The 22630-nt window shown below is 50.0% G+C and overlaps 2 protein-coding genes and 1 pseudogene across 2 annotated transcripts; 1 reads left to right on the top strand and 2 right to left on the bottom strand.

The window, feature by feature from the left end:
* Positions 1-413: 413 nt before the first annotated feature.
* On the top strand, positions 414-2798 carry LOC149358394 (uncharacterized). The gene is made up of 2 exons (XM_089567544.1): positions 414-2167; positions 2777-2798. The coding sequence occupies exons 1-2, from the start codon at positions 414-416 to the stop codon at positions 2796-2798; spliced, it is 1776 nt and encodes a 591-aa protein (XP_089423670.1).
* A 25-nt stretch (positions 2799-2823) lies between these two features.
* On the bottom strand, positions 2824-9214 carry LOC149358392 (uncharacterized). The gene is made up of 4 exons (XM_089568830.1): positions 9144-9214; positions 7907-8074; positions 7248-7443; positions 2824-3102 (listed from the first exon to the last, which is right to left on the bottom strand). Exons 1-4 carry the CDS (start codon positions 9212-9214, stop codon positions 2824-2826), a joined length of 714 nt encoding a protein of 237 aa, XP_089424956.1.
* LOC149358393 (uncharacterized) lies at positions 3439-6006 on the bottom strand (annotated as a pseudogene).
* Positions 9215-22630: the final 13416 nt, after the last annotated feature.

Below are 22630 nucleotides of genomic sequence, written 5' to 3'. Positions count from 1 at the left end.
TCGTGCTGCTAGGAACACGTCACTAAGGAAAGGCGCTAGACATGAACCAATACAGATCCCCTCTTTCTGAATAAAAACTTCGCCATTCCATTCCGCAAAAGTTGAGCCAAGATACAGTGACAACAATTCAAGGAACCCAGTAGTGGAAATTCCGCTCTCATTCTGAAATGCAACAGCACCATATTCATCAATCAGATCGTTAACAGAAGACAAAATTAACAGAAGACACCGAGTTCCTATGGCAGCAAACGCTTCCCGGCCTTCGTGCGCTGCTGCCGAATAAGAGTGTATCAACAAGACAACAGATCCACACCACTGAAAGCATCCCCTTTCCTGGGTACGTCAGGCAAGTCCTGGGGCTGGGACCGAAGTTTGCTGTGGAGCCCAAGAAATCAAGACCGGAACTTTTAGCCATGGTAAAGCAAGTTTCCAAGCAGGCCGACAGAGCTGAGGTGGACCGTTGCATTTCGGAAGGTGTGGACATGTTAACGAGGTACAGGGCATCGGGGACGAAGCTACCTCTGCATAAGACGGTTAGTTGGCTGAAAGAGAACTCGTTCTCTCTGCTACTTTCTGATAAGGACGGAGGTTTTGTTGTCTTGGACAGGAACGTATATTTGTCGAAAGCATCGGAAGCTGTTCTTGCGATGTTTGAAAAACGCAGTGATGTGTCCGCCTCAAAAGTTAAGAGCAAGGCGAAAAAACTTGCTAATAGGCTGGAATTAACTAGGCTATCAAGTAAGATCGACCGCAGCTCAGGAAAGTGGTTGCAAATGTTTTTCACTGCGAAAACACATAAACTAGAGTGGCCGTTTCGTGTAATTGTCTCGGAAATTGGAACATGGCAGCAGTATGTAGCTAAGTTCCTGCAGAAAAAACTGAATCTTTTATCAATTGACGACCCTTTTAGAGTAAAAAGTTCGAAAGATGTTATCGCGTTCCTAGAAAGTAACTACAGTAAGAAGCTTTGTGGATTTTCCGTCGATGTAAAGGACCTTTATTACACCATTCCTCAAGCAGAAATTTTGTCTTCTGTTAACGATCTGATTGATGAATATGGTGCTGTTGCATTTCAGAATGAGAGCGGAATTTCCACTACTGGGTTCCTTGAATTGTTGTCACTGTATCTTGGCTCAACTTTTGCGGAATGGAATGGCGAAGTTTTTATTCAGAAAGAGGGGATCTGTATTGGTTCATGTCTAGCGCCTTTCCTTAGTGACGTGTTCCTAGCAGCACGAGACAGAAGCATGAAAGAGTGCTTTGAAGGTTCCAGAGTTTGTAGCATTTTTAGATTTGTTGATGACTACCTTGTGTTTTTAGATTGTGACAACCTCGGTTTCGAGCAGCAATTCCCTGACGTCCTTTCGGTGTTCTCAGAATGCCTCACACCATTGGTTTTAACACACGAAGTACCATTGAATGATTTTATTAGGTTTTTAGATCTTTCGCTTCATTTCACTCCATCTCATGTTTGTTGGGCTTATGAGCCCCGTGCTGTTAAGCCCATCTTGCCGTTTTCATCAGCTCACTCCAAGCTGGTGAAGAGAGCAATTGTACATACCGTTTTTAGCAACACAGTCAACAAATCCTGTGAACACAGGTTGAAGCATAGCTTCAGCAACCAAGTAGACCGCCTGGCAAAGGCAGGCTACCCGTCTGAATTATTAGTTTCCGTGGCAGGAAAACTACTGGAAAAGTTAAAATCAAAAGGAAATAGTAAATGTACGAAAGAGACGAAGAAAAGGAAGATTGTTGTGCTGCCATATCTTCACAAAGTGTCGCACAATCTGAAAAGAATCGGAAAACATGCAGGCGTTGATGTCGTCTTTTCGGCGCCCAAACGACTGTCCAGCCTGATTAAGAATGTCAATTCAGAGATTAAAGAATCGCGCAAGTGCCCGATAAAGCACGCAAAACAGTTCGTGCCTTGCCAGGAAGGGGTGATATATTCGCTGCCACTGTCTTGTGGTAAGCGATACATCGGCCAAACCGGCCGATGTTTAAACGAAAGACTCAGAGAGCATGAGTATAATGTCTCCCGTGTCGCTATCTCTGGCCACGTGGCGAAACATTGCAGGCACTGCAAAGGCAATGAAGATGACGATGACACCTACGTCTGTGCGCCAAACTATCAGGAAAGTGCAGTGTTAGAAAAGAACCGTGACTCGTTAGCAAGGGAGATCATTGAAGCTCACTTAATAGGTAGGTTCTCGGAAGAATGCATCAGTGCTTCATCTGTCGCGTTGTCAGAAAAAGAAAGAAGATACCTTGATTGCGAATATTGACATTAAGTGCTTGCTCACTGATTATATTGTATTCTGTCACTGCTTATATTGTATTCTCGCGCATGTGATTTGCTTGGCGGCATATGACGGTACACTATTATGTCAGTCACGCATGTAAGTGTGGACTGCATTCTTTCTGGCCGCCAGGGAGGTATCTATACCTTCTGGCATCCAATAAACTTTAGTTGTGAGTCAGCGCTGTGTGGTGTCCCTTCTTCATCTCTGTCCTGTCGTTTGCGCTGTAGTTATGGATCATCAAAAACACCAACTCGCCCAACAAATGCTTTTGTCGTAATTCAACTTACTAGTTATTTTATTTCCCTCGTAACAAAAAGTTCACTAAGGCGCTAAAGTTCTGTACTCTAGTGCGCTGCTCTTAAGCACTTTCGAATTGCGAAGTCTTCACAACTACAATTGTCGATTCCAAGGGGGCGCCAGCTTGTGCTTATCATTCCCTTACAAGCACCCAGTTGAAATAAATATGCGCGCAGTCGACTCTCGCGCTCGAGTTGAGCGCTCCAGTCGACCGGCACGCGCTCTAGCGGGGCGAGGCGAGCAGCGGACACGGCTGCTGGGCCACCATGGGTTGACCGGGCTGGCATCCGAAGTGCTCGGCGAACGGCGGCCAGTGGCGCAGGGGCGCGTTGACCCGCTCCTGTCCGGCCAGGGCCCAACCCAGTCTGCGCTGGGCCTGCGCATCGGCACGCTCGCAGTTGTCCAGCGCGTAGTACACGAAGAACAGCTGGTCGGAGGAAAGCTTCTCGAGGCCCTTGAGGCGCAGGTCCCGGCCCCAGATGCGCCGGGTGTCCAGCATCTCCTGCGACGCGCCAGCGTGTGAGCGGCGGTAGTTCTGCAGCGTTCGCCATTTTTGTAGCGAGAGCTACATTGGCCACGAACTTGCGATTTCGCTGTGGCGGTGCTCCGAGAAGCAACAGAGGCTGACCTTGAGCCGTTGCCTAGCAACCGCCGCAGCTGGCGGACGCCACGCGCTCGCCGCGCCATCTGGTATTACGTGACACCGCGCGCCTCGCCGCGGAGCCGCCGCCGCCGTTTGGTATGACGTCACACCGCTTGCCTCGCTGTTGCACTCGCTTTCGCTACGTATATCCTTGCATAGCCGAGCTAAGCCACTGCCAATTTTTTTCAGAAATTGCTAGCCCTGAGTTGCGGGCTGCTTGAAGACACCTGCGACACGTTAAGATTGAAACGTACCTGGCGCTTATTGCTCCACTCTGTGTCCCAAGCAGCGCAATTAATCGGCCCAATATTGGAAACGGACGGTTTCATTGTGGTCCTTTGTAGGAGCGGCCTTTACCGATGTATTTCCAATACTGGGCCAATAACCTGTGCTGCTTGGCTATGGCTGCTCTTGCGTTCAGTTTTTTCTTCGCTCTACGCTGATAACGACAGCCTGCACATGAATCTTGGGCTCAAGAGGTGTAGTAAAGAAGTAAGCTACCGGGGTACGAGTAATGGGGTCCTTGTAATGATGTCTAAGCACTGAAATGAACATATCTTACGTCTTAGAATGATTATAATATATTGTCACGGAAGATAGGGCAACAAGTCGCTAACCAGCAGAATTTTAACAGCTTTTAACAGAAGTTTAACAGAATTTTAACGCACAGGTTTAACAGCTTCGAACGCGAAACATTCAGAAATCTCCGCTAAGGGGTCGCCGAATGCGATGGCAGCAGCACGAAAAAGGTGCCGGGGCTCGTTAGTGAAGTTAGTCACCAGGAGCTCAGACCGGCCGTCGCGGAGATGGATGAGGCTTCGCGCTGAGCAGATGCCGTGGGTGAGCAAAAGGGACAGGTTGCCTTCTGCGACCGCTGTCCCTTCACGTAGTCCGTCGCAGTGAGCACTCACAAAAACACTGGCGCGTGGCGGAATCCAAACGCTCTCGGCGGATATTCGCAGGGCGGAGCGGCGTTGACAGTCCTCGGAGTAAACATCAGCTTACTCGGTAGAAAATGTGACAGTGCGCTTTCGCAGGTCAATAATAGCTCCATACTCCCGGAGAAAATCAACGCCAAGGATACAGTCACGGGAGCAGTCAGGCAGAACTAGGCAGCTGACAACAAATGTGGAGCTGCGAATTTGGACTCATGCCGTGCACAGGCCAAGCGGAGTTACGACATGTCCGCCAGCCGTGCGAATGTGCGTGCCGGACCATGGCGTCATTACCTTTTTAAGAAGCGCCGCTAGCTTTCCGCTTAAAATCGAGAAATAAGCGCCAGTGTCCACCAAAGCACTAACCTTATAGCCGTCGAGAAGCACGGGTATATCCAACGAGAATCGATCTCCGAGTTCAGGTGTTGCAGTCGTTGCCTTTAAATCGCGGTCGGTCGCTGTTCGCGTTGTCGGGGGGTCTTGTTCACATCGATTGCCAGCGGCCTCGCCCCCGGAGGTCGCTCTCTTTAGTTTTCCCGGCGGTGGCTTGGCGACCGTCTCTTGGCGAAGGTCGGCGAGGTGATGGAGAACGAGACTGCCGTTGGGGAATTGTCGCCATGCGCTGCTGGGTCACGTAGTCCTCGATCTCCCGAGGTCGTTGACCTATTGGTGGCGGGGCATGTCGACAGGGAACCCCTGCAGCCCAAGCTGTACGGGCACTGGCGATACAGATGACCGGGTTCCCTGCAGTGAAAGCACAGACGGCGCCGATCTGGGGCACGCCACAGGTCCGTCTTCCGCTGGGGCGATCGTCGGTTGTCGATGTATGCGTCGGGGTTTGCGGAAAACAGTGAGCCCTGACTGGACGGAAGAAACTGCGCCGAAGAAGGCGCAGGACGTCGCAGGGCTTCAGCACACGTTGGCCGATGGTACTCCGTGGGGAAAGGCGGCGGGTCAACAGACGGGAACGAGGGCCACAAGGCTTGAACCTCTTCGCGGACGAGGCTAGCGAGAGAGCCGGCCGTCGGCAGGGGAGCACCGAAAAGCGTCTGCAGCTTTTCGCGCACAACGGAGCGGATCAGGTCGCGGAGATGATCAGGGTTAGCCCCGAAGGCAGGAAGCAGCTCTGTAAATGAAGCGGCGAGTACCGGCTGGTCGTAGGTGGTAGACCGCCGCAGGAGCATCTTCTCCATCGTGACCGCTTCCGTAAGAAATCAGCAACAGTCCGTGGTGGACTGCGCACGAGGCCAGCGAACAGTTGCTCTTTAACGCCGCGCTTGAGTTGGCGCACCTTTTTCTCCTCGGGCATGGCCGGGTCAGCTCGCCGGAAAAGCCGGGTCATGTCCTCCACGTACATGGTGACAGTCTCATTCGGCATCTGAATGCGAGACTGCAAAGCCCGTTCAGCCTGTTCTCGACGATCCGTGCTGATGTTGGTCTCCAGCAGGCGTCGGCGGAACTGGTGCCATGATGTTAAGGCGTCTTCTCGGTTCTCGTACCAGGTACGTGCACCATCCTCCAGACTAAAGAAGACGTTTCGAAGCTTGGCGACGTCGTCCCACTGGTTGAACGAGGCGACGCGTTCAAACTCGACAAGCCAGTCTTCGACGTATTCGAGCTGACTGCCATGGAATGGTTTGAGCAGTCGCGAATTCTGCAAGGTATAGTAGGCTGCAGCTGGCATGACAGGCCGATGGGAGGGTGCTCTGGCAGACTGCAAAGGCCCGTGTTCGGGAGGTAGGCCTTGGTTTCTCCGGCTAGCACGGTGCACAGGGGTGTCCACTAGCGAAGGACTGGAGCCCGGGGTATCCGGAGGAGTATGGGACATATACAGGGATCTTTACCCAGCGCCTACACCAAAATATGTCACGCAAGATAGGGCGACAAGTCGCTAACCAGCAGAATACGGCAGCCAGCCAGCGCGAGACACTTCAACGTCTTCTCTTTCATGCGCCACCTGAGAACACCAGGTGGGAATATATGTTCGAATAACACATTCATGTGTACGTATATTTGAACCTTGGTATACGTAGACACCTAAACACAAATGAGACCTCGCTACCTCTTCTTCTTCGCAGCATATGGCGGAAAGCCTGGGAGGTAAATCTGTCCCCTTGACGACTAAACCTTAGTCGTTATCTTAACGGCAAAACCACCCGCTATAATGGCGCAGGTGACAGAGCAAGATAACTCTGACATAACGAAAGTCACAAAAGCAAGGTTAGCGACGATAGCAGTGCTATCAATTTGGGACGGAATGCGACGCTATGTTTGAAATACACATAAGTAAAGCTTTTTGACGGGCCAGTTGGTACATAATCATATTTGAAAGGGTGTGCGCTAAAAAGACGTACACAGGAAAAAGATAGAGACGACAGGAAAGAAGCGCAACTTCCAACTTTAATGATGGAAGTTAAAGTTGGAAGTTGCGCTTCTTTCCTGTCGTCTCTATCTTTTTCCTGTGTACGTCTTTTTAGCGCACACCCTTTCAAATATAAATACACATAGGAACGGCACAATTTGCTGCGACCATGTTAAACAGGATATAGTCGGATGCTGTTGTTCGCAGAGCTTTGCCTAATTGACAGCTAGTCAACCTAGCTTTTACACAAGAGAAAATGTTACTAATCCTCCTCGACAATCCCAAATGCTTGTTTCAACCTATAGCTGTTCCAACAGTACCAGTTTAGCTGTTACATTTAGATTGGCTTATGGGGTTTGGCGTCGCAAAGCGATTCAGACTATGGGGTCGCCGTACGTATTGAAGGGCTCCGCAAATTTCGACCACCAGAGCCCTTCACTACGGCGTCCCTCATAGCCTGAGTCGCTTTGGGACGTTTATCTGTACCAGCTAGAATGGAACTATCGAGACAGCTAAGCTGGGGCTAGCACTGGAACTGCTGACAATGATTGCTTTTGCTCAAACCTTTGATATTTCTCCCCATTGGTGCAGCGTCGACCAGGGAGATTGCCACTGCGCAAGCTATTGTGTCGAATTACGCGAGTGTTATGAGCGTAGTAAAGTCCTTAAATTGGGACTGCGCGCAAACGTGGAGTTTGTAATCATACGGCAAGGTTGGCGTGTGCCAGAGCCAGTCCCACGGACTGGTCGAAGAGGGCCCAGGGCTGGCTTTTGGCGGCTTGGAAGCCACTCTTAAGCGCGGTCGGCATGGCGTCCAGGTCGTTTCGCAGGCAGACGGCCGCGCTGCGCAGATTCGCCCCCTCAGACTCGCGCACGGGAGAATCAAACACGCCCGGGATGTCCCTGCGCAAGAGACATCCGCCATGATCTTTCTCCTCTAGAGGGGTGAGATTCTGGCAGACCCACTCGAAAAGAAAAAAATAAAGGACAGAATTGTGTCGAAAATACGACAAAATGTTTTGTCGTTTTGTGGTAAGGACAGATTTTTCTATAGTACTGTATTATTTTTATGTCGTTCTTTCGTCATGACAAGGGCAAGCAGAATACTACCGAAAATTCTGTTACTGAAAGTTCATGGCCAAATAATATACTACAAAAATCTCTTCTGATGGGAGATAATTTCTGCTGTGTTTTTCGGCAGGATACTGCGGAACAGACAAGCTATCATCGGTTAAAGCGAGTTGCCTGAAAAGATCACCGGCGCTGAATCCACCTTCGAACCCTAAGCAGCGTGAAGCACAAAATGGGGAAGAACATGACAGCAGTTATAAGACAGAGAGTGGTCGTGGGAAACAGGTGTGCGCACCTTAGGAGCGCGGCCAGGGCGGTGTACATGCGCACGCCTACTCGCGCCATCTGGATGGTGCGCAGAGAGCTGTTCAGAGGCACGATGGCATCGAACAGCCCCGGTGGCAAGCGTAGGGCCCCTCCTGGCAGCCAGGTGGGGCGAACGTCCAGGGCCCAGCCTCCAGAGCTGCACGCGGAGGCGTCGAAGAGGTGTGCGATCAGTGGAAAGCGAGATGGGGGCCTTCAGTTGCGACAGCGCGTATCACCAAGACAAGCGTCGAGTCACTTGCAGTCAGGTGTCTCTTAAGACCGCAACTGACTTGCAGCATGGTGACCGTCGATGACGCCTGCATGACTCTCCATGGGAGCCAAAGGCAGTTCCTCGCTCTCCACGGAGAAACGCTTCATGCGTCTCATGCACCGAACACCTCTTTTGTGCATGTCATGGAACATGACACTGTCAAATACGTTTTTTCAGGCGACGTCTGAGTGGTAGACGCGACACTTAAAGGTTCAGTGAAGCAGCAATTAAAAAATGTACGATGTCTATCCCAAGTTTATAGTCGTTTTAAGCCACGGTAAGTTTTAGTTGACAAACAGGGTGCCACGGGATTCAGGGACTCTGAACTGCGCACTTAAAAGCTCCATTTGAGGCAGCTCTCCCTATGCACGGCTTGACTGGGCGCTACTAATTCACGTGGTGACCCGCGCATGAAGACTGCACTTTAATTTAGCGAGTAGACCACCTCTAGAGAAGCTTGGAATAAGCTGAGGTCCAGCGATGACCCGGACATTGACTCCAAAGCCGTCGAATGGGCCGACGCCGCCAGTCTTCCCGGCCTGCGGCACGCTATAGCTAACTTCCCTCAATCACCTGCCCTTATGCTCAAAAACTTTCAGATCACTGCGGCGACCCGCATTGGAGCAGCGCGAAAGCAGAACGTCCATATACTATAACAATGTCCGTGGCTTTTCTGGCGTCCATGTACTATATCGACGACTATGGCTATTTTGACGTCTAAGTGCATTTTTTCGTGTTTAATTTATTAACTAATTACACATCATCAACCAACTTTTTTTCATGGCAACATTTTATCACACTATCTGTCACAATCACACTTTCACACATTTACCTTCAGAGACCGATGTAATCGTGCGTACAAAATTTGCGGACAGTTTTTGATGACGCGTTAGCGCCATATAATGCTATCGCATCAATGAAGTTCTGCCAGTCTCAGCCCACGCCGAGGACCCACCGATCGGCGGCGGCGGCTGCCTGGCGAACCTTGTGCAGCGGGTTGTCGCCGCCGGTGGCGTTGGCCTTCATGGCCGCGGAGACCCCCTGCCAGTGGGTGCTCCAGCGCTTGGTGTCCGCCAGCCGCGAGGGAAAGAAGCGAGCCAGGGGCGTGTCCCTCACGCTGTGCGCCACCAGGTGGGCGTCGGGCCCCGGCCGAGGCAGCAGCCGCGGCAGACTGCGCAGGAAACGGTCCTCCAGCTGGTCCGTCCAAGTGCGCGCCAGCGTCAGCGGACCCAGGGCGCCGCTCAGCGAGCGCAGGAATATCAGCGGCACTGTCCGACCCACGGCATGGCTGCACGAGCGGCGCCTGTGCGCAGTTAACCCTTTAACCATGAGTCAACCAAAATTGGATGATTTTTTCCCCCTCGATATCACATCACATGGGCCTGTCAAACATAGACGTGGTCTCCAAAACCCGAGTGCGAAGCAATTGGACACTGCTGTCCAGCGACCGCTGTGAAGACCAACAAGGTCTTGTACAGCGAGCTCAGCGGGGGCAGTGGCCAGCGGAGCCCTGGACTGATGGCAACCGACCACTGATTAGAGGTGGACGACTTCGACAGAGAAGACTCCTGGGGATAGAGCCAACGAGAGAACGTCTCTGAAGATGTCCCAAAACCGCAGGAAAGAGCTCTAGAGCAAAATAAAGTTTTTCCTTCCTTCCTTCCTTCCTTCCTTCCTTCCTTCCTTCCTTCCTTCCTTCCTTCCTTCCTTCCTTCCTTCCTTCCTTCCTTCCTTCCTTCCTTCCTTCCTTCCTTCCTTCCTTCCTTCCTTCAGCAAAAATTGATGATGATGCTTTTTATGGTCTATGCAGATGTTTATTCTGCAGCAAAAGGTGTATTTATAGCTGAGAAAGTTGGATTAAAAAATGGGATAATTTTTTTTTCCACCAAGGACCAAACACGTGACGTCGAATGAAAAAAGGACTCCGAGATCGCTGTTTAGTAGTGAATGGATATGTAGCCTAACGCCACGTGTCCACGTGGGAAGGAAAAAAAAAGAAACTGTCTTGACCTCCCCGCAGTTTCCTAGCGAAAACGGCCGATGGTAGCGGCACCTGTATTCGATATTTTTTTTACCTTTTATAGCTAAAAAAGCTAAATTTGCAGTGGTGAAGGTAGCACCGTTGTAATTAGAACGCGGCATTCTGCCGACAAGGGCCAGCTTCAATTTTTCTTCAGTGACTTTTGAAGTTTGAAGGAATGTTACTGAGCCTCAAGGGCGGAACACAGAAACGCGTCCCACGCGTTTAGTGAACGGTGCAGTTGCTGCAGCCGACTGGCCCAGAACGTAGACAAGCGCATATTGTGTCAAGTGCAAGACATGCGCACACTTAAGGCAAGTGCAAGACAAGCGTATACTTGTGGCAAGTGCACGGAATGATAAGTGGATTTTAACGGTGCTAGCGCAACTTGATCGAAAAGTGCCAGGGCTAATATGTTCCGTCTACAGAGGGTAATAATAATACAGTAAAGTTTATATAACAGTTGTTTAAGGAGTCTGGCGTATTGTGACAGGAATATACAGTGCACGAAAAAATTGGGGTGACACTGAAGCTCCACCTTAAGCGTACGACGCGACAACTTTGATGGTTATTTGTTTCTTCGTTTCTTTATTACTACATCTTTCTAATAACACATACTCATTAGCATACATCAGTAAGCACTCTAGACCCCATGATACACCACAAAACACACAAGGTCTCACTTTAATCAAGTAGAACTAGAGGTAGCATGTCTGACTCGCAGCACAAGGGTCATAGATTCGATTCTCCATCTAATTATCCCAATTTTCTCTTCAGCGTAATAAATCTACTTTACATCCTTACAAGTCGTAATGACATTTGAGTCATGCTATGACCTCGTACTCACAATTTCACTCGTTTTAATCATTTGATTCCACAGCTCAATGTATGACGTCATGACCCTATCGACCAATCGGGATTTTCTCGACACGCCAACGTCAACACCAACTACGGTGGTTTCTCCAACGCGTAATACTGCTCAGCATGGAAGCGCTGGTTGCTTCGTCACGAACAGCGTCTTTTCACGAGATCCTCTTTTCCCGCCCCTCGAGCAAAGAAGCCTTCTCGTTGGTCCCCGGATGTAGAGCGCTGCGGGTCTAAAGCATTGGACCAGAACTCATCACTGATTGGCCCAGCCACATTTGGCCCTCATGGCCAGGACGGGCTAGTGAGATTAATACCCAGCCGTACGAAATAAGAGATGACAGCATCTCTTATCAGGAGCGAAGAACATTACAAAAGGGCCCATGGCAAAGGGACGTACTTGTCACTGATTGGGGGCTCCTGCGTTTGCAAGTGCGCCGTCAAGAGCTTGTCGGGTGGGGACGTCAGGTACGGCACTACCGACAGTGCCGCTCGGAAACCGATGTAATTGAGCGCCTGGCGTGGACCGGAGGATACCAGCGTCGAGAGAGACTCCAGGTCGGCGCCCGGCAGCAGCAACACAGAGGCGTCATTCGATGACGGGCTCGCAGCACGCACAAGTGCGGCTGGACCGGCGCTCAGGTTGGAGAGTGGGAACGTGTCGCCGATGAGTGAACGAGACGACAGGGCGCTGTCTTCGACCTGAGCATGAATGGCAAGCAAGGCGAGATACAACCGGTCAGGAGTACTGTCAGTTCATGAGTTTATTTCCAAGGATGGAGTATTTGATTATTCCTTAGGAAAGGCCTGAGAGTCCCCGTACAACACACAAGCTTGTGCCAAGTACTAGGTTTGTTTCCAAAACTGCTTCTTCCAAAACCAGACAGATCGAGCTTTGCGCGCCAGTGAGGCCTTCTGCGTGTTCAGACGTGACCGGGATTCACACAGAACATGCGTTCGGTTAACAAGCTTCAACTGGTCCCTCACCTGCGCTAGGGTTGGCGCCTTGCCTCTCTTTATGCTTAGTGGCACGACGACGTCAGTGCACGTTAAAGAACCCCAGGTGGTCGAGATTTCCGGAGCCCTTCACTACGGCGTCCCTCATAGACTCAGTCGCTTTGGAACGTTAAACCCCAATAAACCAAATGGCTGCAGAGTACAGGTTCTCTCTTACGACGGGCAAGGCAGACAGGAAGAGCAGTGTGTTGTAAATATAGTAAACAGCTCTGTTTAGCTTGGTCTGCACAGATCTATTCCTTTTTTTTTTTTTATGGGGAAGGTTTAGGAGAAGCCCTGCGCCAAGGACCGATGTGATGTGTAGAGGTTTCCCACCCTGTCTTAATTATCTTTTCAATTCAGCCCACTTTTTTTTCTTCAAATTTTCTTTCCGAGAAGAGGCTGACAAGCTCGCTTTTGCCTAAGCCACTGCGCAAATGCGGGTCCACTAAACACCTGGGCAAGGTCAGAAAGCACTTTAGCGACGTCCTCGGAGACCGTGCGGGCGTCCGCCGTGGTCGACACGAAGGCGACCGTGGCGCGCACAGCGTCGACGAGAAGCTGCCGAAAGGAGGCGTCGTCGTCTTTCTTCAGCAGCAGCAACGGGGGTCCCATAGCCAGCACAGAGGGAGGTGTCACCGCAGCGGACGAGGATGAGGAGGATGACCTTGGAGCCACGGGTGCCAGGGACACGAGCGCCGCTACGTCCATGTCACGCAAAAGGCGGCCAGCGGCCTCCCACACGGACACGTCGCTGACGGTGGCGCTCGCCGGCCATGACTGCGGAACCACCGTGACGTGGCGCATTGACTACAGGACGTTCGGGTCTTCAGCGCGGGAACGCGGCGGCAGCGGTAAAAGACGTCCATGTGCTGTGTGGTGTCAGTGCGCAGTAAAGAACTTCATGTGCTCAAAATTAATTCGGTCCCTTTCACTGTATGGCAACTCTGTATACACCCCTTGCTTCCCCCTTCTCCCTTTTCCTCACGTCCCGGTTCTGGTATGAACCGCGAGGCGATTTCCTCGCCTTTTCTACTGTTTGATCTTTGTCAAAAGGGCAAGAAGCGCTAAGTGGTTAGGACGCTCGGCTTCTAAGACATAGGAACCGGGGTTCAAAGCAGGCCGCAAGTGGCCGCGTTTCGACGGCGGCGAAACGCTAAAGGTGACCGTGAGCAGTGTGATGTTAGATCTTTCTTGCACACCCATACTTCATCCCTCCCCCTACGACACTGTTGAGCGTATCCATCGAGAAATGAGACAGTTACTGCGCCATTCCTTCGAAAATTTTTTTCGTGTTTTTACTTTTTTCACCATCTCTAGCCTGATAACATTTTCATATTCTCAGAAGACTCGAAACACTCGATGTTTCAAGCACAATTACTCGTGCCCTGCTTGCCGCCACGGCGCTCACAAAGTGACGCAAGGGTGCGCTTCTCGCAAACGTCTAGCTACCAGTCTAGCAGCTGCGAACACGGAGGAAAAAAAAACTGAGGAGGAAGCGTGACGTCACGCGGCCAGCGTTCGCAAGCAGAGTGTTTATGAAGCCGTTTTCTGCCTCAGTTTTTCGCTCTCCCGGTCAGTCCTTATGTTTTGGTTCTGGTATGTTTCAGTGCGCGCGTATGCGCGGATTGTGGCGCGGGGCGTCTACAGCAACGAGGTTGATCTACAGTCAGTCTGCCGCGCTAATTCGCGCATGCGCGTGTGCAGCGGAGCTAGATTTTACCGCACGCTATCACGAGGCGTGATCACGGGGGGACAACCTCTTTTTTTTTTACTATATCTGTACTTGTTAAGACTAGGCTTCAAGGCTGTCGCCGGACGCTCCCTCCTCAGTTTTAAACTATTTCCTCCATGGCTGCGAACAACGCAGTGTGCACTCCCCGCCTCTCTCTACAGCGCCATCAGAGCTCGAGCGCATGCGCGAAAACTTGCCGGCGCCGCGTAGACGGCCACGAAGTCGGCCAAGTTCTGCGCCGAGGCCTTGTCGCAGAGGTCGAGGAGGTCGCGGACGACGGCCACGTCTTCGTGCGAGGCATCACGCGCGTACACGAGCAGGGCGTCCTCGAGCGCGTCCGCCAGGCGCGTGTCGGTCGACGCCGCGGTGCCCGGTGGCGGCAGCGGCGCCGTCTCGTCCATCCGCTGGCACACGTAGTCGTAGAAGTTGAGGCACGGGTCGCCGTCCAGCAGGGCGGCCAGCCGAGCCGCCTCCTGGACGCACTGCTGCGAGTCGCACACCAGCCACTGGTCCCCTGCGGTAGTCGAGTTTCCCCCAATGGGAGGCTTTCTTTCTCTGCCTGCAACCGGAAGCGAAGCGACCACGACTGCGTACAGTCTAGCGGGATTTAATGGTTATGTACCTTTCTTCGTTTCGGCCGGGCAGGGCAACATCCTTTCTCTGGCGTGATGGTGTGATGCGATGATAAAAAAAAAAAATCTTTAGCAGCATTGCCGCGGCGGTCCAATTTCTATAGAGGCGAAATTCTAGAGGCCTGTGTTCTGTGCGATGTCAGCGCACGTTAAAGAACCCCAGGTGGTCGAAATTTCCGGAGCCCTCCACTGCGGCGTCCCTCATAGCCTCGGTCGCTTCGGGACGTTAAACCCCCATAAATCATAAACCATTAAGAGTCAAGCGGCTGGTTATAGAACACGTGTATTTCACTCAGCCTCCTTCGCAAAAATAAACTGCGTGAGAGCTAGTCTGGCTGAGTATACCTGAAGTGATCAATTTCAAATCGCGTCTGAAGTAGACGCAACAGTGACAGAGCTTGTGCATTGAAGATGCTCGCAGGAATCGAAGGAGATCCGTCTTTCCGCTTCTTTCCTCGTGTATCGTGGCTCATACAGCTGGAGAAAGGTGATCCATGGTTTGTCCGCGCGCGCTCAGTGATGCTCAGGTGTGTTCTATAGGCTACCCAGAGGGACGGTGAGAGAGATGAGACGCACTTGTGATGTGTACGGGTTCCCGGATTTGATTCCCTATTGTCGCAGGCGTGGTTTGACGAAGGCGGCGCATTAAGATGCCCGTATTGTAGTTTTGGTGTACATCAAAGAGCTCGGAGTGGTCTCGTAAATAATTCGTAGTTCTTTACATAGGCGTGCTTCAAAGACTATTTGGAAGTTTGACGCGTTCAACATGCATTAATTCTCTCCTTCTGCTCCCCACTCCCCACTTAATTTCTCTCTAAGCACATTCAACTGTACACTGCAAAATCCTTTTGATGTTCGCATTCGCACTATCTTCTTAGGCAGTCGTTCGATACAACACTTTGAGTCTCGGTTCCGAGCAACACGTAGGCCTCCAAGCTTCCAATTACACTATGATATTCCGTGGCAGGCAGGACACGGCGGAAGCGTATGGATTCCGCCTGAAAAGCAGCTTGCGGTTATTAACTAAAACGCCTTCGCGTTTCGATGCTACAGTTTCACAGAAATTCGCCCAGTCCTTGGCGAATGAATCGAGAGACTCACGGAGCCGTATCGGGCAGCAGCGTCGGACATTACTGCGATTCCCAGCGACCATCAGTAATTATGAGTGAGCATTTGATGAGTCAGTCCGGTACCTCTCCCTAGTTTATAACTGAGTGAGCTTAGAACCCGTTCAACTCGCAGGGTGTAGTAGACGCATGATACAAGCTTCAGGATCATATCTAGCTTTGTGTGCACATAAAATTCCTTCGCCACCTTTTACTCTCATCTTCGCCAGGCCGATTTATGCTAAGCACATTGCACGTACTTTCCAGCGGATAAAATTTCCTCACTGACACCCAGCGATTCACCTTTCACCGATCAGCACCGCGGCTTGAGATTCATAACCACGGCATTAAAAACAGAGGCCCACCGACAGACCTGTCACTCCACAGCGAAAAGTTCCACGCATCCTCCCGCCTGTTTCTTATTCCTAAGATCCGCGGATACCGCTATCAATAGTCACGGTTTGTCGACTGGCTGCGCAGCGCAGCGCTTTTCTTTTGCTGGTGCAAAACGCATACAAATTGGGCTGTTCCAAAATGTGTGAAAAATTCACAGCGGCACCTATTTACCCTGTGTGTTTGCAACGCGATAGCATCAGAAGCTGTTCACGGCTTTACCGGAAGTGACGCAGTGACGACACCACAGTGACAGATGTCGTCACTTCCCTCCAACCAAAGGGTGACAGTTATGACCGACGACACGCTTTTTTTTCGATGAGGCTTTTAGTGGAATCGCATTGAAAGCAACGGCGAACTATTTAAGGAAGAAAATGGCGAGAGAAAGGTTGTCGGTACGTTTCCAACAGAGGGACTAAATAGAGATCGGCTAGAGGGAGGACAACCAGGAGAGTGCCTACCTGGTGGCTGGGTAGGCGGGTTGTAGGGATCATCCGACGATAGGCTGCGTGACAGAGAAGAGGGCACAAAACTGTCACACAGTCCCCAAAGCCTGACTGCAGAGCGATGGTGGATGCAGTAGACTCAGCGACAACTTACACGTTTACAATCTTAGACTCAGCGACAACTTGCATGTTTGCAATCTTTCAGCGCGACGCAAATCGAAAAGAAGCGCAACGCTTATCGAAAATTGACGAAATATGTGTATTTCCAAGGCCTGCTTTAACAAACTTTTACTTGACATTAATTGGAGATTGATATGCAGTACTTTAAGTTTCAAAATCTCAGGGTGCTTAAACAGGATTTTAAATTAAAGACGCTTAAATATCCCCGTAGCAGACGACGATAGCACCTGACAGGAGGTCGCGCAGTAACCCGGCTTAAGCGGAAGGGACGTACCTTCTAGAATAATCTTCACTCGCTGCAAGCCCCCCCGTTCCTCCGTGTCCTCGCGTTAAACAGCTGTGCCTAGTGTGTTGTCTTCATTTCTGTAGCTCTCGCCGCAATGTTTGCGCTGGGCATTGCGTACGAATATAAATGGGCGTCATCTATCACAGAAGCTCCCTGCTCCAGCGCGCGTATCCGGAGCGGCGGCCAACTCGGCTGCATTAATTTGTCCGTGCGGGCTTGCGAGCCATAACGGAATTCCCTTCCCAACGGAATCCCCTTCCCCTCTGTACTATCAGACCCGGCGAGTGGCAGCGGTCGTTGCCTAGCACTGTGGCTCTTCGCCCACTCCGGTAATGAGCAGGGCGGAGTGGAAGTGTTTCTGACGCGTCTCATAGCACGCGTATTCAGGGCCGTCGAGGCCCGTATGGTCAGTTCCGCTCCCCCTTCAGTGAGGAAACTACGTGCAGGCTGGAAATTTCAATGCAATGTGCTATGTTTCGTCACCTGTTAAGCGTTTAAATATTTCACGTATATTGTGCATAGGAACGCTTTTTTATATCGCTGTTTAATTGGCAGTTCATCGCGCTGGCTGTTGTATTTTCGTCACTGCATTACGCTCTAAAAAAATCGCTGGAGGTTTAGTATTGCTAAGCACGAAATATTGTGCGAATGCACAGTTTTTTCAGGTGGACACCCCCGCCACGCATATGCCTGAAAGCGCGATTGTGGTGTCCGCTGACCCAGGGAGCAAGTTATGCGCGTCATCAAATTTGTCATCGTCAGTGCCAACTTACGCAATATACGCCGGCGCCCTATGCTCCTGTGCCGTGTTTCTGCCACAACGTTGTCCAAGCCGAAACATGCAGCGCACATCTCTCTACCTCTACCAACGCCTAGTTCAAAGCGCGAATATTAGTTTGGCAGTAAAATTAGTTGATGGATAAGACGATGTGCAGTGCACAGAGCTACAGTGTGCTACTACTACTTGCAATACTACTTGCACTTTCACGCCTTTGCCGTGCCGCGGCGGTGACCACCATTGACCTTCATTTGACCTTGATTGCATTAGATTGGATTGAACTGGATTGGATTGGACTGGACTGGATTGGATTGGATTATATTAAATTAAATTAAATTAGATTAGATTAGATTAGATTACATTGGATTGGATTTGATTGGAGTGTATTGGATTGGAGTGTATTGGAATGGAATGGAATGGATTGGATTGGATTGAATTGGATGGGATGAGATTGGATTGGTTTGGATTGGATTGTATAACCAATGCATCACCACAAGTCTAACCACAAGCACCACCACCAGCTACACTACCAGCTGAACCATGGCGTAGGTACGGATATTGCTTTCGCAATTACCGGGCTTAACCAAGCTAAGCCACAGCCAATTTTTTACTTAATTCTTTCACTTGGCCCAAGCCCACAAACACAGCAAGCATACAGACATCGCATAGAGCTTTCGCACTAATATCTGCTTTCGACACACAAGAGGAACATCTGCACTTAACGCAGATCAAATTCCACGGACTGCTCTGAAATTGCAACTCGGTGTGAGAGATTTTAACGCTTCAAAGGCTCTTGCAACATTAACCTGGTGTTTTGGAAGTCTGTTACAGTTTCGGGTAACGCAGACGATGCTCTGATGATAATGATGATGGTGATCTCATCTGTATTTTTTCTCTCTTCTTTCTTTTAATCACAATAATTTTGCAACTTGGCATAAAAATTCAGGGTGGCACTTTATTGACCTAAAGTGCGGTGAGGCGAAAGCCTTTAACGCGGTGTTGCTGCTCGTGTCACTGATGTGTGGCTAAGAGGCTAATTAAGTACACACTTGTTTGTGAAGCTTAAATGCTGGAGACACTGGAGGGCGTTTGGAAGGCATCCGTCTGATTCGAAGCCTTTCTGCAAACACTCTCCAGCGTCCTAGACAAGAACTACATATGCGTAAGCGGGAAGTAGCGTACCCATTAGCACGCTTAGCTGTGGAACGGAATAATGGTGGTTCGAAACCCATCGTGCACTAAGACTTTTTTTCTGGTCTGACTAGAAAAGCGTGACACCTCTGCTGACAACCTTCTGCTTACAACCTTGTGCTGACAACGATGAGGCATTGAAGGCTTTCGCCTTAATATTTATGCCCATTTGGCTTTTATGTACGCTGCCACACAGTAGCAGGGTATAACAAAGATTATTTGTAATTATTATAACGACGTTGGTTTTAATGACAGAGGGGTGGCTTAGTAAAAGAGCGCTGTGGCTAATGTGCTTGCCCCACACAGGGCAATGATGTGAAAGTATGCATAAACATGACTATGCGCACGGATTGGAGTAAAGGGCTAGGAGCATAAAAGCAATAAAAGAAAAAGAGCAGATGGAAGGATTAAATACAGGAGACTACTTTCCCAGCAGCTTGATTACAAATCCCTAAAAGGAATTTTTAGAAAATTGTGATTCATTAAAAGAAAGCTGTCAGGTTTATCGCAGGTGCTAGATTTAATGCTCATAAGGATGATTTGTTTACCAAGTATGAAGTAATCCGCACAAATATTTTTTTCTGCAGTATCGTCTATACAACCGAATAATTTCTTCGGCAGTAATTTGTAATTTTTCTGCTTAATATAGCAATCTTAAAGCCGTAGTAAAAGTATGTCCAAGCCCGATCCACTGAGAAATGATGACTTCCACACACGAAAAAGTTACGGTAAACAAACATTTAATTTCCTCATATCTGATATTCTTAACAGGTACGAATCTAGCCGATTCAGCGTGTGTAACCTCACATGACATGATTTCAAATTTCACTTTGTAAGCAAACTTTTATAACCTCTACTTATTGCAGTATGTATGCGCATCCTTTTGCTGTTTCCGCTATCATCGCCCCACCAGTGTGCGACACTTCAAATTATTTTATATGACCCTAACATTCTTTCTAAATAGTTTGTTCATAATTTCTCATGTTTACTTTACTCTGTACGAGGATCTCTTCTGCTTTTTCTTGCTCATAATTGTCCTCCAGTGGGCTCGTGTAGACCTGCCTATGTCTTTTTTCACGTGGCATTTATAAAGACCACAGACATTTTCAAGCTATTTTTTTTAGCTTTTGGCCTGTGGTCGATGCTGAACATCTACGCACACTTGAAAATAAAGTGGTCTGGTCTTATTCTTGTTTTTGCAAAGGAGCCAATGGCCCGGTCACTTGTGAGGGCTCAGTCGCGCCCTCAGCCGTGAGGGCAGAGTGATGTTAGTAAATGGCATGTTGGACGCGAATAGTGATGCATGAAGAGGCTAACTTCTACCTGTCAGCCTGACCCTACATTCTGTCTGTCCGCCTATGCGCTCTTCAGACCTGAGCAAATAAATTTCGCAAATTTCGGAGTTCCTATCTGTAGTGAGCAGCAGGACTGAGAGATGGCACCACATGCGCGCGCAGCGGGAGTGCGCCGACGCCGATACGCAGAAGACGTATGTCGCTGTGGCTGCGATTTGAAGTCTCGAAAAAACCCAGTTAGTTTAAACCTGCCCTGTCCTTACTGCTCGGACACGACACTATCAATGTAGAAAAAAAAATGCAGACGTTGGTCTAGCAGTTCTTCCCCTGTGGCCTTTTCCCATGCTACGTGCAAAGGGCATCTATGCGTAAAAAAACGTGCGACAACGTTTTGTCAATGTACAGATCGCAATTGAAGTTGCAAATAATCTTACCGTAAATTACGAGAAACTTTGGAGTTAATTGCCCGCTGAGAGCAGGGAACTGACTTAGATAAAAATAGGTAACTTGAAGGATAGAGTGCCCCTATTGTTACACACTTCTTGAGAGCGCAAGGAGTAGTACAATTTAGACTGCAGAAATGACGCGTGTTAAAAGACAGAACGTTAAACACGGACGTTCGTTATAACGCACAGTGGTGAGTAAAAGTTATTTGTTCGTGAACGCCACCGACTGGAGTTTCAATTACTTCGCAGCGGTGAACGGTAACTTGTGGCAATCTTTCTCACTCGCCCCTGTACGCAGGGCCTGATTAAGATATAACTCACGAACGAACCACGAGCTGCTCCCTAGAGAGCACTGCTCCCGCACCTGTGGTCGTCGTTGCTGGTGGATTTCGTTGTCGAGGTGCTGCTCATGTGGTGCGCGCTGCCAGAGAAGACCACGATGGCCAGCCACAGCATGCAGGTCATCACGAAGAAGATGGCCATGCCGGACTCGGGGAACAGGCGCACCGAGGTCTGGGCGAACTCCCAGAGCGCCGCCTCCACGTCGTAGTCCTCCGCGGCGACATCCTCGGATTCGTCCTTGATCTTGAACTTATCGACATCGCCGGCGGCAGCGTCGGGAGACGACAAGATGAGCTGCTCTTTTTGCGTCTCTTCCGCAACCGCCTCACCCTTTTCGTCAATCTGTGTGGAGCATGCATGATGAACAAGGTCGCGAGAGACGGATTAGACCACGCGCTCAGCAAGGTGCCAAGGACGACGACTGAATGTCATCATCATCATCAGCCTGACTACACCCACTGCAGGGCAAAGGCCTCTCCCATGTCTCTCGAACTAACCCTGTCCAATGTCAGTTGCCGCCACTGTATCCCCGCAAACTTCTTAATCTCATCCGCCCACCTAACTTTCTGCCGTCCCCTGCTACGTTTGCTTTCTCTTGGAATCCACTCCGTTACCCTTAAAGGGACACTGAGGAGAAATTGAAGTTGGCTTGTATCGACAGAATACCAGCTCCTGATTACAAAAACGCCACTCATACTGACAACAAAGCTCTTGTAACGTAGAAAAGAGCAAGAACCAAAATACAGGTATCGCCGCCACAGGCCAAACTCGCAAGTACAAGCGTCATGACGTCATATAACAAAACAGTGTTGCTGGAACCAATGGTTCTAGCAACGCTAGGACACGAGAAGCACAAATCACTGAGGAGCAGCCAATGCATGCGCAAATCTCCTTGACGTCGCCAGATGGCGCCACGTGCCGGGCAGCTACGCGCTCGCCTGAAGCATCGGGACCAATCAGCGCCTGCTCGCCGGCGTTAGGCGGGCTCCCGGTATTCCGCTAGCGGTATCAAGGTACACGGTATGCTAAAGGTGTCTATTTGCGAGAACTTCGTTGACGTCTTCGAGAACGAGATCCATCGTAACGCTCGCAAAACGCCGGTGCAAACGTAAGCGAAGCGACTGTAGCGACGGCCGCAATAGCCGATAGATGCCTTCAACGTGCGGCCGGCGGTAGCTTTCTTTTCGGCTGCTGCTAGGCCGCACTGCTGGCAGCCAGAAATCACGGAGTCTGCATCACGTCATGTTTCACGTCACTTAGTCCTCTGTCGTCATAGCCGAATCCCAAGTTTGAATCACAGCGGCGGGAAAAACCTTTTCAACTTCGAATCCAAATTTCTTAGAAATAAATGCATTTTTCGCTGCCGGCCAAGTGGCAACAAAGCCATGACATGCCGAACTATCGGATTTTGCTATAAAAAATATATTAATAGTGCTCTCCTCAGTGTCCCTTTAAGGACCAGCGGTAATCTTGCCTTCGCATTACATGCCCTGCCCAAGCCCATTTCTTCCTCCTGATTTCGACTAGGATGTCATTAACCCGCGTTTGTTCCCTCACCCACTCCGCCCTCTTCCGATCTCTTAACGTTACACCTATCATTTTCCTTTCCAAGAATGTGCAAATGAATGCGTGTGAATGACTGAATGTGCAAGAGAAATATAATTTTTTCAGGCTACAGCGTGAAACGTCCTGTTCGGCGGAAAACCCGGCGTCGGCGACACTGTGACTAAAA

Source organism: Amblyomma mixtum, chromosome 2 (assembly GCF_055824585.1).
Source record: "Amblyomma mixtum isolate Tamu chromosome 2, ASM5582458v1, whole genome shotgun sequence".
NCBI lineage: Eukaryota > Metazoa > Arthropoda > Arachnida > Ixodida > Ixodidae > Amblyomma > Amblyomma mixtum.
The sequence above is the reverse complement of the archived record's forward strand: the minus strand, read 5'-3'. Positions and strand labels throughout refer to the sequence as shown.